This window comes from Schistocerca gregaria, chromosome X, assembly GCF_023897955.1.
Source record: "Schistocerca gregaria isolate iqSchGreg1 chromosome X, iqSchGreg1.2, whole genome shotgun sequence".
Taxonomy (NCBI): Eukaryota; Metazoa; Arthropoda; class Insecta; order Orthoptera; family Acrididae; genus Schistocerca; species Schistocerca gregaria.
The window spans coordinates 120,120,058-120,135,062 of record NC_064931.1 but is presented as its reverse complement, the minus strand read 5'-3'; the positions used below and the strand labels follow the sequence as shown (position 1 = coordinate 120,135,062).

Below are 15,005 nucleotides of genomic sequence, written 5' to 3'. Positions count from 1 at the left end.
CAAGACCTGCCATTCACATGTTGTTACATGGATTATATTCTAATTTTTCCCCAAAGCCTCGAACACCATTGTCATTATTTACGACAAGTTACAAGATTTTGGAATTGTTGCCAAATTTATTGAAGATGGCGTCGATGACGTCATCCCTGATGGCGGCAGGTTGACTTGTCAACAGCAGATGACGTCTCTCAAGATGGCGGATTTTAAGGGGGGGGGGGGAATAGATCAGTTTGGGTATGTCCACTAACCTAACCCCCAACAAAATGGCGGTAAAATAGGTCAATTGAATTAAGTCCACTAACTTAGCAAAAATTGGCGCGAAATTTCAACAGAATAATGGCGGCAAAACCGTACTTGTTTTTATTATTATTCATTATTATTTATCTTCATTTATTATCATTCATTATCATTTATTCTTATTATTATTTATACCATACACGTGTGTTCGCTACAAGGACCAGAGTCCAACTGTGTTAGTTCATACCCCTGCCACCAGAGAGCGCCACCATAATGTTATTATATGTGCAGGATTTTGGCAGGGAAAATAGGCCTGTTGGGCTACCTCCACTAACCTAACCCCCAGAAAATCGACGCGAAATTTAAATTTTGGCGGGGAAAAAGGTCAATTGTCCTGTGTTCACTAACCTAAACCTCCAGAAAAATTGGTGCCAAATTCAGATTCCAACCTGATAATGTCTGCAGAACCATACTTGTCTTTATTATTATTCAATATCATTTATTATCATTTATTATTTTCATTATTTATTATTGGTCTACCTTCAGTAGAAAATTGCACCAAATTCAAATTCAAACAATACAATGTATCAAAAACTGTACTTCTATTTATTATTATTATCATTTATTATTTACTCAAGATGTCCGATTTCGGAGGGAAGAAAGCCATTTGCGTTACATCCATAACAAAAATCTCTCACAAGTTCAAGATTCAACACCATCATCAATAATATGCACAAAATAGTCCACATACTACGAACTTTGACTGTCACTTATGTTTTTTCACTGCTAACCTATCAAAATAGCGTTCTGACATAATTCACATCCTCTCATTTTACAGTGAAAAAGGACTGAAGTCTTTATTTCAAGCATCACTTGTTCTCCAACAGACTTAGTACACATCTTCGAGATGGCAACACCCAGTGCGCTCACCACTACGTCCAGACTCCTACTGACTTAGTTCAAATCGTCGCCAGTAGAGGAGGCTACCCCTGGCGCCACCAGTCAGCAGTAGCCCGTGCGCACGTCACTGGTCCTGCAGCCACTCGGACTGCGTGGGTCCAGCAGTGTAAACATGTTTTTCTCATTCAAACCTGCCAATTCTGACGTCACAATGGTAGGTTGTCCGTTCGCCATGTGTATTTGTCTCTCCCACACGTTTCGCGTCAAAATTGATCACCTGAGAGTGGAATCGCCCCCAACGTCATACAACGGTCGGTCCATTGGTCCAGCACGTGATGGACAAAAGAATTCCCTGCCGCAGTTACCGCGCCAAATTCGTTTTCCTGGACACGTTCGAACCTGCAGATGCTGACATCACAACGGTCAGTTAGTTATCCACCATGTGGTTTTGTGGCGGACAAAGAGCAAACTTGGCCCCAAAGTTGTTGCTGGTGAGTGGAATCTGCCCAGACGTCACACAACCACTGGTGCACCACGTGGTGTGCTCGACAAAGAACGGTCTAGCTAAGTTAACTGACTAAAGATCGTTTGCTCTCTGCCTCTCTCTCTCGCGCGCGCGAGTGCCCCCATTATAACTGGACACGCTCCGCACCGCGGCCCCGCGGTGTCCGAGCGCTTACGTCACACATCATCAGTCGCCACCTCCATACAGGCGCCAGACATAGTCTTCTGTGTATATGCTAACACCCACATCGCGCATCTAAGCTATTAATTGCCTAAGCCCTTAATTGCATTTCAATTTTTATCATATTAAATAACTCATTTTACAATTTCATATAAGAATGAAAAGGCGTTCAACTATCTAATTTCAACTACTTTTCAAGGTCCAGACTTTCTCCTCTTCCTACGAACCAGCGCCAAGTTTGGATTCTGGCTGTAAAGAGAGGTCACTTGTGCTTTCTCTACCAACCTAAGAAACTTGTTGGAAGGAAAGGACACTTGTACTAACCTCAGCCACCCTACTGCCACTTCCTCCTAGGAACCAGCGCCAAGTTTGAATACTGCCAGTAAAGAAAGGTCACTTGTGCTTCCGCCACCAACCTAAGAAAATTATTGCAAACGAAGCTCATCACCACCAAACTAAACCTCCAGAACGCAACCTCTTCCTAGGGTTTCTGGTAAAAGGACTCAGCCTGCAGTAGGCCAGTGGATGGACGAACAAATGTACTTTATTTAGGGATGGAGTATGTGAATCACAGAACACATACACTGACATGTCCCACACCATACAGACCTGCAAAACACTCCTACATAACTCATTTATAATGCTCTACACACACGCTTGCTAATTATAAACAGTTAAAAATAATGCATCACACAGCCTACAGACATGCGAACCGCTCGTAAATAATGCAAAACATTTACGTCCAAAATAGCCAAACAACTCCTAATGTTCAGAAATAATTTCAGTGCAGACCTGCAAACTGCTCCTAAATAATACAGCACAATGATGTGTAGACACACTAAGTACTCGTAAACTATTCAAATAGCGCGTATGAAGACATACAGAGCCACTCCTGAAATGATACAATCGACACGAGCAAGCACAGTCCACAGCCCCCTAGTCCATTGAGTACGCAGGAGGTAGTGATAAGTGACGTATGCCTCAGATGTCAAACCGCGTACAGCCCCTGCTCGGCTTCCACAAGCATGACGTGGCCGCACCACCCATTCAGACATAATACATGAGAAATTCCTAACCAAATACGTGTTAGACTATACACACATGCTAATGTGATTGGGCTGGAGCGCCATCGCGGGCTGCAGCCAAACGCAGGCCAGACTTGTATGTAGGCTCAGTTAATGACCACCGGGCGTTTATTTACACAACGCACACTCCAAGCAGAGCCACACACGTTCGGCCTTCCTCGCTACCATCACTCTGACTACGGTCCAGCGAAGATGCTTCAGAATTCCATTCCACAATAGCAGAACCTGCTTCCCCCCCACTTTAGCGATTCCAACGGACCGTAAGTGACGATTGATTGACACTTCACCTCACACGCGACAACCCCCGCGAAGTGAGGCAGCCACAGCTCGGGTCAAGCCCGCTCCTTTGCACCAGCCAGCTGCTGCCACCGAACACCGGTGAAAGTTGCATTCCAAGCAACACTTACACCAGTCTCATATTCGAGGCATCTCCGGGCGCCACCTGTCTTTACCACTGAATGCAGAAAAGCATAGAGTGTGTTGACAGGTGGGATCAACCGCACGTACCAGCCCTCCCCCCCCCCCCCCCTCCCCAGAATGACCGACACAACACCGCTAAGTGCATGTGGGTAATTACAAACTCATCTAACAACCTTCACAATCTTATTCTTACGTCACATCTCTTTGATAAAAAGAAAAAAAAATAAGAGCCATGTCTTCCTTTCGGGAATTGTATAGTGTCCAATGAATAGTAACGCCCACTTTCTTCATGCCTCAGTTTGCATGTACGGAAATTCTACCTTAACAGAATCTGTTTACCAAATTATTGCCTAATCCAGTCTTCCTCCCGGACATAACTTGATAGCCTTCCTGCTCTCAACATATGCAAATGTTCTCACCGATTCTAAATTACACTCCTGGAAATGGAAAAAAGAACACATTGACACCGGTGTGTCAGATCCACCATACTTGCTCCGGACACTGCGAGAGGGCTGTACAAGCAATGATCACACGCATGGCACAGCGGACACACCAGGAACCGCGGTGTTGGCCGTCGAATGGCGCTAGCTGCGCAGCATTTGTGCACCGCCGCCGTCAGTGTCAGCCAGTTTGCCGCGGCATACGGAGCTCCATCGCAGTCTTTAACAGTGGTAGCATGCCGCGACAGCGTGGACGTGAACCGTATGTGCAGTTGACGGACTTTGAGCGAGGGCGTATAGTGGGCATGCGGGAGGCCGGGTGGACGTACCGCCGAATTGCTCAACACGTGGGGCGTGAGGTCTCCACAGTACATCGATGTTGTCGCCAGTGGTCGGCGGAAGGTGCACGTGCCCGTCGACCTGGCACCGGACCGCAGCGACGCACGGATGCACGCCAAGACCTTAGGATCCTACGCAGTGCCGTAGGGGACTGCACCGCCACTTTCCAGCAAATTAGGGACATTGTTGCTCCTGCGGTATCGGCGAGGACCATTCGCAACCGTCTCCATGAAGCTGGGCTACGGTCCCGCACACCGTTAGGCCGTCTTCCGCTTCCAGCCCGCCTCCAGTGGTGTCGCGACAGGCGTGAATGGAGGGACGAATTGAGACGTGTCGTCTTCAGCGATGAGAGTCGCTTCTGCCTTGGTGCCAATGATGGTGGTATGCGTGTTTGGCGCCGTGCAGGTGAGCGCCACAATCAGGAGTGCATATGACCGAGGCACACAGGGCCAACACCCGGCATCATGGTGTGGGGAGCGATCTCCTACACTGGCCGTACACCTCTGGTGATCGTCGAGGGGACACTGAATAGTGCACGGTACATCCAAACCGTCATCGAACCCATCGTTCTACCATTCCTAGACCGGCAAGGGAACTTGCTGTTCCAACAGGACAATGCACGTCCGCATGTATCCCGTGCCACCCAACTTGCTCTAGAAGGTGTAAGTCAACTACCCTGGCCAGCAAGATCTGCGGATCTGTCCCCCATTGAGCATGTTTGGGACTGGATGAAGCGTCGTCTCACGCGGTCTGCACGTCCAGCACGAACGCTGGTCCAACTGAGGCGCCAGGTGGAAATGGCATGGCAAGCCGTTCCACAGGACTACATACAGCATCTCTACGATCGTCTCCATGGGAGAATAGCAGCCTGCATTGCTGCGAAAGGTGGATGTACACTGTACTTGTGCCGACATTGTGCATGCTCTGTTGCCTGTGAGTATGTGCCTGTGGTTCTGTCAGTGTGATCATGTGGTGTATCAGACCCCAGGAATGTGTCAATAAAGTTTCCCCATCCTGGGACAATGAATTCACGGTGTTCTTATTTCAATTTCCAGGAGTGTATATCCCACCACAATCAAACGAGCATTCTCATTTGGTCTTATCGAATTTACCAGTCAAATTACTTATGCTGCAGGTATCAAAGCACCATACACCTTTACTTTCTCGTACTTCCAGCGGTTATTCTGCAAAGACTGCTAAATTGCACAGACAGTTCCCTCAATCTATACACCCCCAACCTGTTCATTCTTTCTACAGACGCTACACTCAGTGGTAATAAACTATTTTACACTGATCGCCATTTTGCACCGGCACCGAATCATGTGAAATTTGTCTACAAGTCATCAAATAGGTACTATACTAGCAAGAATATTGGAGCGTCAAACCGAGCTCCTACCAGGGAGTATATCACTGAGTACCATCTCGATCTACTAAACATGCAATTCATATCCCCAACCATACCGAATCACGCCCTTTACATCAGTGAACTGAAGTCACTCTCAGAACTGACGTTCAAAGACATGCTCATTTCCCCTTTGCATAAACGCTCTACTCTTTCTGCTTTCTTGCTCGCATTTCTACAGGCATCTCCAGACTAGTCGATTACAAGAATACGGGCATTTTCGCCATAATATTATACAATTTTCGCCGGACTTCTCGATATCAAGCACACAACACCAGCCACCCGATTGCTAACGCAACATTATGCGCCAGATATAGACTGTAAATTATTTCTCCTCAAATATCAAACTTTAGCGAGGCGTAGTGTGCTGTAAACCATTGACTAATTAGAAACAAGACAAGTAAACTGATATTCGCACTCTCGAATACCGAAGTCGGTGACCTAACAGATTCCACATGATCGATATAGTTTACAAACCAACTACGGTCTTTCCCACGTCTAGAGAACAGACAAACGTGTGTCCAACACACCACAATCCATATTCCCTAAACTAAATAAAGGCAACAAATGTGCAGAAGCAGTCGACTGAACAATTTACATGGGAGAGAATAACGCTGCACCGAAAACGCGCCACCTTCCTAAAGTTACACTTGATCACGAAAGCATCCCAGCACATACTTAGTTCGCTATTCGGTCGTCTAGAACATGGCAAAGTTAACTATTATACATTCCTACACTCCAACAGGCCTCTGCATTCGGAAGACCAGCGCACCATTAACGTGGGAACGCGAATCAATACCACCACAGACTTTGTATACACGAACACTTTCTAGAAAACGCCTCACATATTTCTTCTATCATTATACTTACAATTAAATCTTACGATCTAGGTCCCAACTGAATGGTATTCAGCAATGAATGACGTATTGGAAATACACTCTGTTGAACACTGTGGCTCTGGAAATACCTGTACCTTCCTTAGCACTAGACATACTCTTCCCATCGCTATCACAGTACCCCAAGTCAAATCCGCACCCTCCCTACAACAGCATATAGACATTTCCTTTACAGAAACAGATATACTTTACAAAAACCTGGTTCTCAAACGCGGACATATCACACACCCGCCCGATGAATTAGATATTTATCCAGTATGTGTAACGTATTCTGTCTCGATACCATGTCAGATGTTCCGTTATATATCCACTGAGGTAAATGCGGTAACTCATTGCGAAGGATCACAGCCACAATTGAATCATATCTCGAAATGAGCCACCTTTCTCGAACATATCTGCTACAGTAAAAATCCAACATGGTCTTAGTCAGTTCCTACACATCTTGCAACTGCTTCCATTTATACAGCTTTGCGCATGGGATCAAACCATTTTAAGTCGGAACTGAACAGAAGTCGGACAAACCCATATCCACCACCTTCTGCACCCTGTCTAGAAACAGAGCCAACTGAGTTATTGCGATAGGACCGTGTTTTGACCATTCGGCGGAAATGCTCGCATTGTTGTGCGTTTCCAAACTACATACAAGTATTACCGATCCACGTCCAACATCCTATCATCGTTATTCTCTACCCTCGCAACAGACAAAAATTAACAACTATAGAAGCTCAAATAAATTCATATGATATAGAACTCACATAGACGCCATTACTCGTGCGTTGACGCAAAGCTGCGTTGGGGGTCCAGCGCGGAGAGAAAGAGACAGAGACAGAGAGAGGAAGACAGAGAGAGAGAAATTTCGCAATGCGTCCCAGAATAGCACAGCATGCAGTCCTCCAGGCACTCCTAACTGCATACTTCGCCCCTCACTGAATTTACCCCTTAAACTGTTGCTGCTGCTGCTCCCTGTGTCGAACAAACCTATTAAATACTCACTTATTGATCCGCTACAGAGGGTAGTTGAAAGCTTCATCACCTCTACTCTAGGAGAGTGATCGTATCCCAAGTACTATACTGTTAATCGCACAAACGCCCACCGTTTTCTAACGCTATTTGTACACTGCCAAACATTTATTTTTTCTGCCACGACTTCGACCTCTATGTCCGATTCTAAACTGGCATTAAGACACACTGATCCACGACCTCTCACAGAAAACTAGGCATCACACTATGTAAATCATATTCTTACTGTGGATGGCATAACACTGAATTATTTTTAAATAAAACACACTTAGAACATAAGGAAAGTAGAAGAGTTTGGCAGCATTGTGGAGAGTTTCCAAAGTACCGTGTCAAAGTCTTTCATGACCTCTACATTTAATTTCATATGTCGCCGTGACGGATCAGATGATGGCTCGGCATTCCATTACGAGTTATTCCTTATTTTGCACTCATGTATGCGATCGCTGTTTAGCTGCAAACCCAGAAGTTGTCTCCCACGCACAAAACGTCTCCCCCAAGTCAAACAAGCTATGTCACTCAGTTATCATGTGGTAACCAGTGCATGGATGTGATGGAAACGACACCTTCGATCTACTGTAATATTAAGCAACAGACTTGATAGTGCAAACAATTTTACACTAAGTTCAGTACTGGCCAATGATGTGACAGCAGGGCCCCCAATTTCAGTATCACAGCTAAACCGCCCCTTTACATCATTTTGCGAGTATGACTGCGAATTTGGGTAGATTACTGTGCAGTACGTCCATTCATTGTTAGTTCTCGAACACAAACGTGATACAAGTACATCAGACAAACCTCAACACATTTGTAACACTTCAAGCATAGTGTTTAATTTACGATCTATCTCTCAGCGTATGGGGTCACAGAGCATTCTCCCCATCTTAAGGTAAAAGACCAACCTCACACTGTCATGGACCAACACACCCTGCAGCAGGGCCGGCGCAAGGCAAGTGCGAAACGTGCGGCCGCACGCGGCCCCACTTAATGAGGGGCGTCATGCCCAATAGGGGATTGGAAACCAAACCTTGGAGGGAGCGGCTTCACGAACTGTGGCATGGCGCATCAACCACCTGCCGGCCGCCCCTGTTGAACAAGGGGAGGGAGGAGGAATAATTTCTTCCTCGCCTCTGTGGCAACACTGTCGTGTTTACACCGGAGGAAGAGAGAGGGGGAAGCAGTCTGGCATACACACCAGTATTCTTATGAGTGGAGCGCTGCCGGCCTGTTACACGCCGTGTGTTTACTCACAACTAATTTTGCAGAAGACGAAATCCAATTTGGAAATGCAATGTTCGATACTGCGGCTATATGTTAAGCCTGAAGCAATTTTGCTAAGCTCTTCAATGGCAGTTTCCGAGTGTTTTATTTTTCCTGCATTATGGAGAACAAAATGGTTGAACATTACTACAGTCAAACATGCCCAACACCTACACAGTCAAACATGTCGAACACCTACAATTGATAGAAGTATTCCGAATGGGTGAATACGCTGCTTATGGAAAACAAAATGGTTGAACGTTACTACAGTCAAACATGTCCAACACCTACACAGTCAAACATGTCCAACACCTACAATTGATAGAAGTATTCTGAATGGTTGAATACGCTGCGACTAATTACAAGGGATAAAGATATTGCTATTAAGCCTGGCATAAGTTGGGTTTCGATGCATTTTTGGAAATTTTTGCTATTCGTTTCTGAGTGATAGTCGGACGTTTTGGTTTTTGAGCCATGAAATACCTGTCTCCGCCTGCATGCTCAACAATTAAACTCTGATCGGCACTTTTTGTTTGACAATACTAATCACATAGTATCACTTTGCCCACATTTATTTACTGCATAATGCGTGTGAAACCATGTCTCATGTTAGTAAACTACTGGTCACTTTGATTCTGATGAAAACCTGAGCAAGTATGGTATTTTAGCAACAATGGCCTCTCACCCGCACAAAACAAAACGTTAATTTTGACACCTTCTAAAACAAAAATCCATAGACAGAACATTGCTTCTAAGGGTTTTCTTGCTAGCTTTGAAGCTCATTTCTGTTTGACAAAAGTTGTGCAGTTTTCACAAAGTTCATATTCCTTTCTATTGTTCGTAATGCCATAGAAATTGCTGCCTGATAATACATTTACCCTTATTATCAGTCACATACTTATTGTGAGCTTCTTGCTTCTTCATCTTGGGCGCTAGTTTAACCGAAGCCTCGCTGTACCTCGTCACGTGATCTAAGTCCTGGTACTCGTCACCACTTCGCCTTTCGAGGCAATGGGTATTAATGCGTTCTCTACAACGAAAACTACAGAATTCGTTTCGGTAGTTGGCTGAGGGAGCAAAGACTGGTCAGAAGCACTTTCATTTGGGTTTCGTAAGAACAGAATAATCGGTGCGTCCGAATTTCTTGCAACTTCGGATGTAATAGGTAAGTGCTTTTCATACAACGTACAATTAGTAGTGCGTATGCACGTTATTCATAACTTAGAATTTTTCTCCTTCAAGATTGCAGAATTGGAAAATTTATTTTTCTTATCATCTGCTACTTAAAAAATTGGCAAGTCGGCAAATAAGCATGCGTCTTCCCAATAGCTAGAATGAAAATAAAGCGATGAAAAGTGAAGTGATACGGCGATGACTCATTTGTTACCCCTTATTCCATAATCAGACACAAAAGAAGTGACACATGGAAATTATGACAGATGTCGAGTGTCAATTCTTTGAAATGAACAACCGCAGCACAGTGAGTTAATATATTTCGACTAGTATTAGTACCCTTCGATGACCGTCGCTCCGTGCGAGCTGCTAAATTGCCCCCCCCCCCCGTTTTTTTCTTTTTTAAAAATCGTTTGTGGAATTTTATTTAAACAAATCTGTAGGAAATGTCAGCAATCAACAGCAATTTTTGTTTGTAGTTTTCAGATCTAAATCTCAAAGCTTTTAATATGTGCTTACATCCAAACCGTCATGTTGACAGTTACGTTCAGCATGACAGTATAGATGAAAACATAACTCAAAGCATTGATAATAGCCACACTGTGCCCGAAATCTATGTAGATCTGGAAAATAAAAAAAAATTGCAACTGATTGATGACATTCTCTACAGATTTGTACAAAACAGTCGCTGGGCACCAGTTCAAACCTGGAGTCGAGCCTGATTGAAGAAATCTAGCTTATTTTAATAAGCCTTGTGAATTTACAAAAATGTTCAAATGTGTGTGAAATCTTATGGGACTTAATTTCTAGGTTCATGAGTCCCTAAGCTTACACACTAGTTAACCTGAAGTGTCCTAAGTCCAATCACACACACCCATGACCGAGGGAGGACTTGAACCTCCGCTGGGACCCGCAGTACAGTTCATGAGTGCAGCGCCCCAGACCGCTCGGCTAATCCCGCGCTGCGTGAACTTACAGTTAACGTTAATAAACATTTTTCAATGGTTGTGAACAGATAATGTATTCAACTGAAAACAAAATATGTTTAGAATTTAACTATAATTTTGTTTGGACAATAATATTTACAATTACTATTTAATGTTGAACAAGATAAGAAACAACACAGTAAATAACCAAGACACTGATCATAATATGATTTTTTTTATAATACTAGACAAATCGAACCTTCCTGGATTTTGCTTGTGCATACTCTTTCACACGTTCTGTGTAATTTAAGTCTTCTGTATGTTCGTGCTCAATCGATATTGTTGCAAGATCATTCAAACTAGTTTGGCTCATCATTGATCGGAGGTATGTCTTTATCAGTTTCAGTTTTGAGAAGCTCCTCTCTCCACTCACAACTGTCATTGGGAGTATTAGGAGAATTCTCAGAGCAATGTTAACATTAGGGCAAAAATTATGTCTTCCTATAAACTGTAGAGTCTCTTTTGGACCTGTTCCACGTTTCAACAATGTGGAAAGCACTTTTAGTTCTACCCTCAACTCCAGTGCATCAATGTCGCTTGACTCATGATCTTGCAAAATCTCTGCGAGGTTTCTACACTTTGGGTCCAGGCTGTCAGGAGGGGCATTCTTCAGCTCGCTGATGTAGAGAAAATCAAAATAATCACCATGAGATTTCAGTTGATTGCACCTCTCATCCAAAGATGTGGTTACTAATCTAAAAGATAAAGTAGAATTCAATCTTGTAACGTTTTGTTGGGTCATCTATTGTCTCATCCCTTCCTTCATAGGTAAAGTATATTGACTTCTTACTTCATCGCAGGGGAAACACTTATCCGTGGTAATGTTAGATCGTCTAGCTCTAACTCTGTAGCCAATTCTTTGGAATCCGTCAAGAGAGACACAAAGCATTTCCACGGCCTCAGAAACATTCATGTCAGTGGTCTGGAGGATCTTACTGACTACACTGATGTGAAGCAGAACATCGTACCAGATACCAGAGAAGTGAGTAAGGTGTAACTTTTTTTTGATTAGCAAGTGGTGTTGCTTCGTGAACTGCCATGCCATCGAATTCTTCTGATATCTGAAACAGAGCATCAAAAACGCCTCTCATTTTAAACCTCAGGGTAGTAAGTGCGTCGATGCAACTTTCCCATCTACACTCCTGGAAATGGACAAAAGAACACATAGACACCGGTGTGTGAGACTCACCATACTTGCTCCGGACACTGCGAGAAGGCTGTACAAGCAATGATCACACGCACGGCACAGCGGACACACCACGAACCGCGGTGTTGGCCGTCGAATGGCGCTAGCTGCGCAGCATTTGTGCACCGCCGCCGTCAGTGTCAGCCAGTTTGCCGCGGCATACGGAGCTCCATCGCAGTCTTTAACAGTGGTAGCATGCCGCGACAGCGTGGACGTGAACCGTATGTGCAGTTGACGGACTTTGAGCGAGGGCGTATAGTGGGCATGCGGGAGGCCGGGTGGACGTACCGCCGAATCGCTCAACACGTGGGGCGTGAGGTCTCCACAGTACATCGATGTTGTCGCCAGTGGTCGGCGGAAGGTGCACGTGCCCGTCGACCTGGGACCGGACCGCAGCGACGCACGGATGCACGCCAAGACCGTAGGATCCTACGCAGTGCCGTAGGGGACCACACCGCCACTTCCCAGCAAATTAGGGACACATTTGCTCCTGGGGTATCGCCGAGGACCATTCGCAACCGTCTCCATGAAGCTGGGCTACGGTCCCGCACACCGTTAGGCCGTCTTCCGCTCACGCCCCAACATCGTGCAGCCCTCCTCCAGTGGCGTCGCGACAGGCGTGAATGGAGGGACGAATGGAGACGTGTCGTCTTCAGCGATGAGAGTCGCTTCTGCCTTGGTGCCCATGATGGTTGTATGCGTGTTTGGCGCCGTGCAGGTGAGCACCACAATCAGGAGAGCATATGACCGAGGCACACAGGGCCAACACCCGGCATCATGGTGTGAGGAGCGATCTCCTACACTGGCCGTACACCTCTGGTGATCGTCGAGGGGACACTGAATAGTGCACGGTACATCCAAACCGTCATCGAATCCATCGTTCTACCATTCCTAGACCGGCAAGGGAACTTGCTGTTCCAACAGGACAATGCACGTCCGCATGTATCCCGTGCCACCCAACATGCTCTAGAAGGTGTAAGTCAACTACCCTGGCCAGCAAGATCTCCGCATCTGTCCCCCATTGAGCATGTTTGGGACTGGATAAAGCGTCGTCTCACGCGGTCTGCACGTCCAGCACGAACGCTGGTCCAACTGAGGCGCCAGGTGGAAATGGCATGGCAAGCCGTTCCACAGGACTACATCCAGCATCTCTACGATCGTCTCCATGGGAGAATAGCAGCCTGCATTGCTGCAAAATGTGGATATACACTGTACTAGTGCCGACATTGTGCATGCTCTGTTGCCTGTGTCTATGTGCGTGTGGTTCTGTCAGTGTGATCATGTGATGTATCTGACTCCAGGAATGTGTCAATAAAGTTTCCACTTCCTGGGACAATGAATTCACGGCGTTCTTATTTCAATTTCCAGGAGTGTAGTATCGCTCAGAGGCTTCAGCGCAGGGGCTTCAGCGACAGGTTAGGCAGATACTTCTTCAAGATATCCCAACGTCCAATGGTGACGAGAAGAAGTCATACAAGCTATTCACTGTCGAAAACATGCAAACAGCATATTTAGAAGACATAGCGGCATCGTTTGCAAACAAGATTCAATGAGTGACTGCTACATTGTACATACAATGCTCTCTTGTTCATATCTGAAATTCTTTTCCGGAGACCGACTTCTTTCCTTTTTATGTTTTCTCTATTATCATATCATTGCCCTCTCATATTACACAATAGGATTTTTTTATCTTCAAAGAACTTGAGTACGACCTGCGTCAAAGTGGAGCTTGAAGAATCGGGCACTGGAAGAAATCCCAGGAAATGCTCCCGAATTCGGACATCGTATACCCCATCGAGTGTTTGTCTCCTGGACGAAACGTACCACAACTGTCATCTGCTTAACTTTTGAAATATCTGATGTGCAGTCCAGAATTATACTGTAATACTTTGCAGATTTCATCATTAATAGTATGTTGTTGGTTATAGATGACTCAATAAGATGAATTATTTCATTCTGTGTTTCTTTTCCAGGATAATGATGACCCTTGTTCTGACCTTGGTTTGTTCTGTTCAGGTGCTCCATCATCACAGTGTCGGACTTTCCGAATAATTCAACGAGATGCAAGAAGTTTCCGTTGTCAGGCTGAAAGAGTGTATCTGTACTTTCCCTCGAAGGCAGACATTGCCAAACCAGGAAATGAATTGTTGTTTTTAAGCGCTCAAGAACATTTTTCCAGTGTTCGCTTTCTGTATTCAGAAGCATTTGATGATGGGCGTCGACAGTTACTGACTTTTTCAGTCCCTCTGAAAACACGATCCACTTTCTATGTGAATTCAAATGCTCGGTAGACTTCCTGTGACTTTCAAGATGCGAAGGAAGGTGCCGCCAGTGGCTTATACCGTTCTTTGCAAGTTTTACTGTAGATGGCGGAAAAGCGTAACACAGCATCCTTGCTCTTTGAGTACACCAACCAATGTCTAGCGGCTTCTTCTAAATTCTTCAAAGAATAGCTGTAGTGCACAGGGCTGAAACGCCGGTTGTCAGCTTCCTTAATGCGCTTGGGAGGACCTCGCATGACCACAGTCGTTCGAATGCAGTCGGTAATAATTTCCGGCCATCTTCCGGGATCTGAGTCAATTGTGTCTTCCAGTTTAGGCTCGCCTTCAATCCCGTCTCCGGTGGTGAGTACCTCGGCTGATATTCCTCCGGTATTTTCCGAATCTGGTCGCCTAATCTCAGTTCTGCTTGATGTTTCAGTCTCGGAGCTTTCGTCACAAAGCAGATCTTGAGTCCAGACGAGGTCTGTTGAACATATTGTGGATGGCCCACCGTCAGCATTGCTACTGTGGTCGCAGTACTGTGTTCAACTTTCTGGTCATGTCCTGAAGATAAAGATGTAGCTGCAGTAGCTCCACTAGTTTCTGTACTTTCAGGAACTATTTTTCCACCCTCGCCGCTGCTAGGTCGTTCTCTCCTTGGCTTGAAATATCGTTGTAATGCATCCTTTTGCTTCTTATCGTCATTTTCCTTCAGCGC

General features: G+C 45.3%; 2 protein-coding genes across 2 annotated transcripts; both read right to left on the bottom strand.

Annotated features, from left to right (window-relative positions):
* Positions 1 to 11,024: 11,024 nt before the first annotated feature.
* Positions 11,025 to 11,582, bottom strand: LOC126297927 (uncharacterized). Its single transcript, XM_049989249.1, has one exon. It carries the CDS (start codon positions 11,580 to 11,582, stop codon positions 11,025 to 11,027), a length of 558 nt encoding a protein of 185 aa, XP_049845206.1.
* Positions 11,583 to 13,718: 2,136 nt separating this feature from the next.
* Positions 13,719 to 14,417, bottom strand: LOC126297926 (zinc finger MYM-type protein 1-like). The gene has a single exon (XM_049989248.1). The coding sequence runs from the start codon at positions 14,415 to 14,417 to the stop codon at positions 13,719 to 13,721; it is 699 nt and encodes a 232-aa protein (XP_049845205.1).
* Between the last annotated feature and the right edge of the window lie 588 nt (positions 14,418 to 15,005).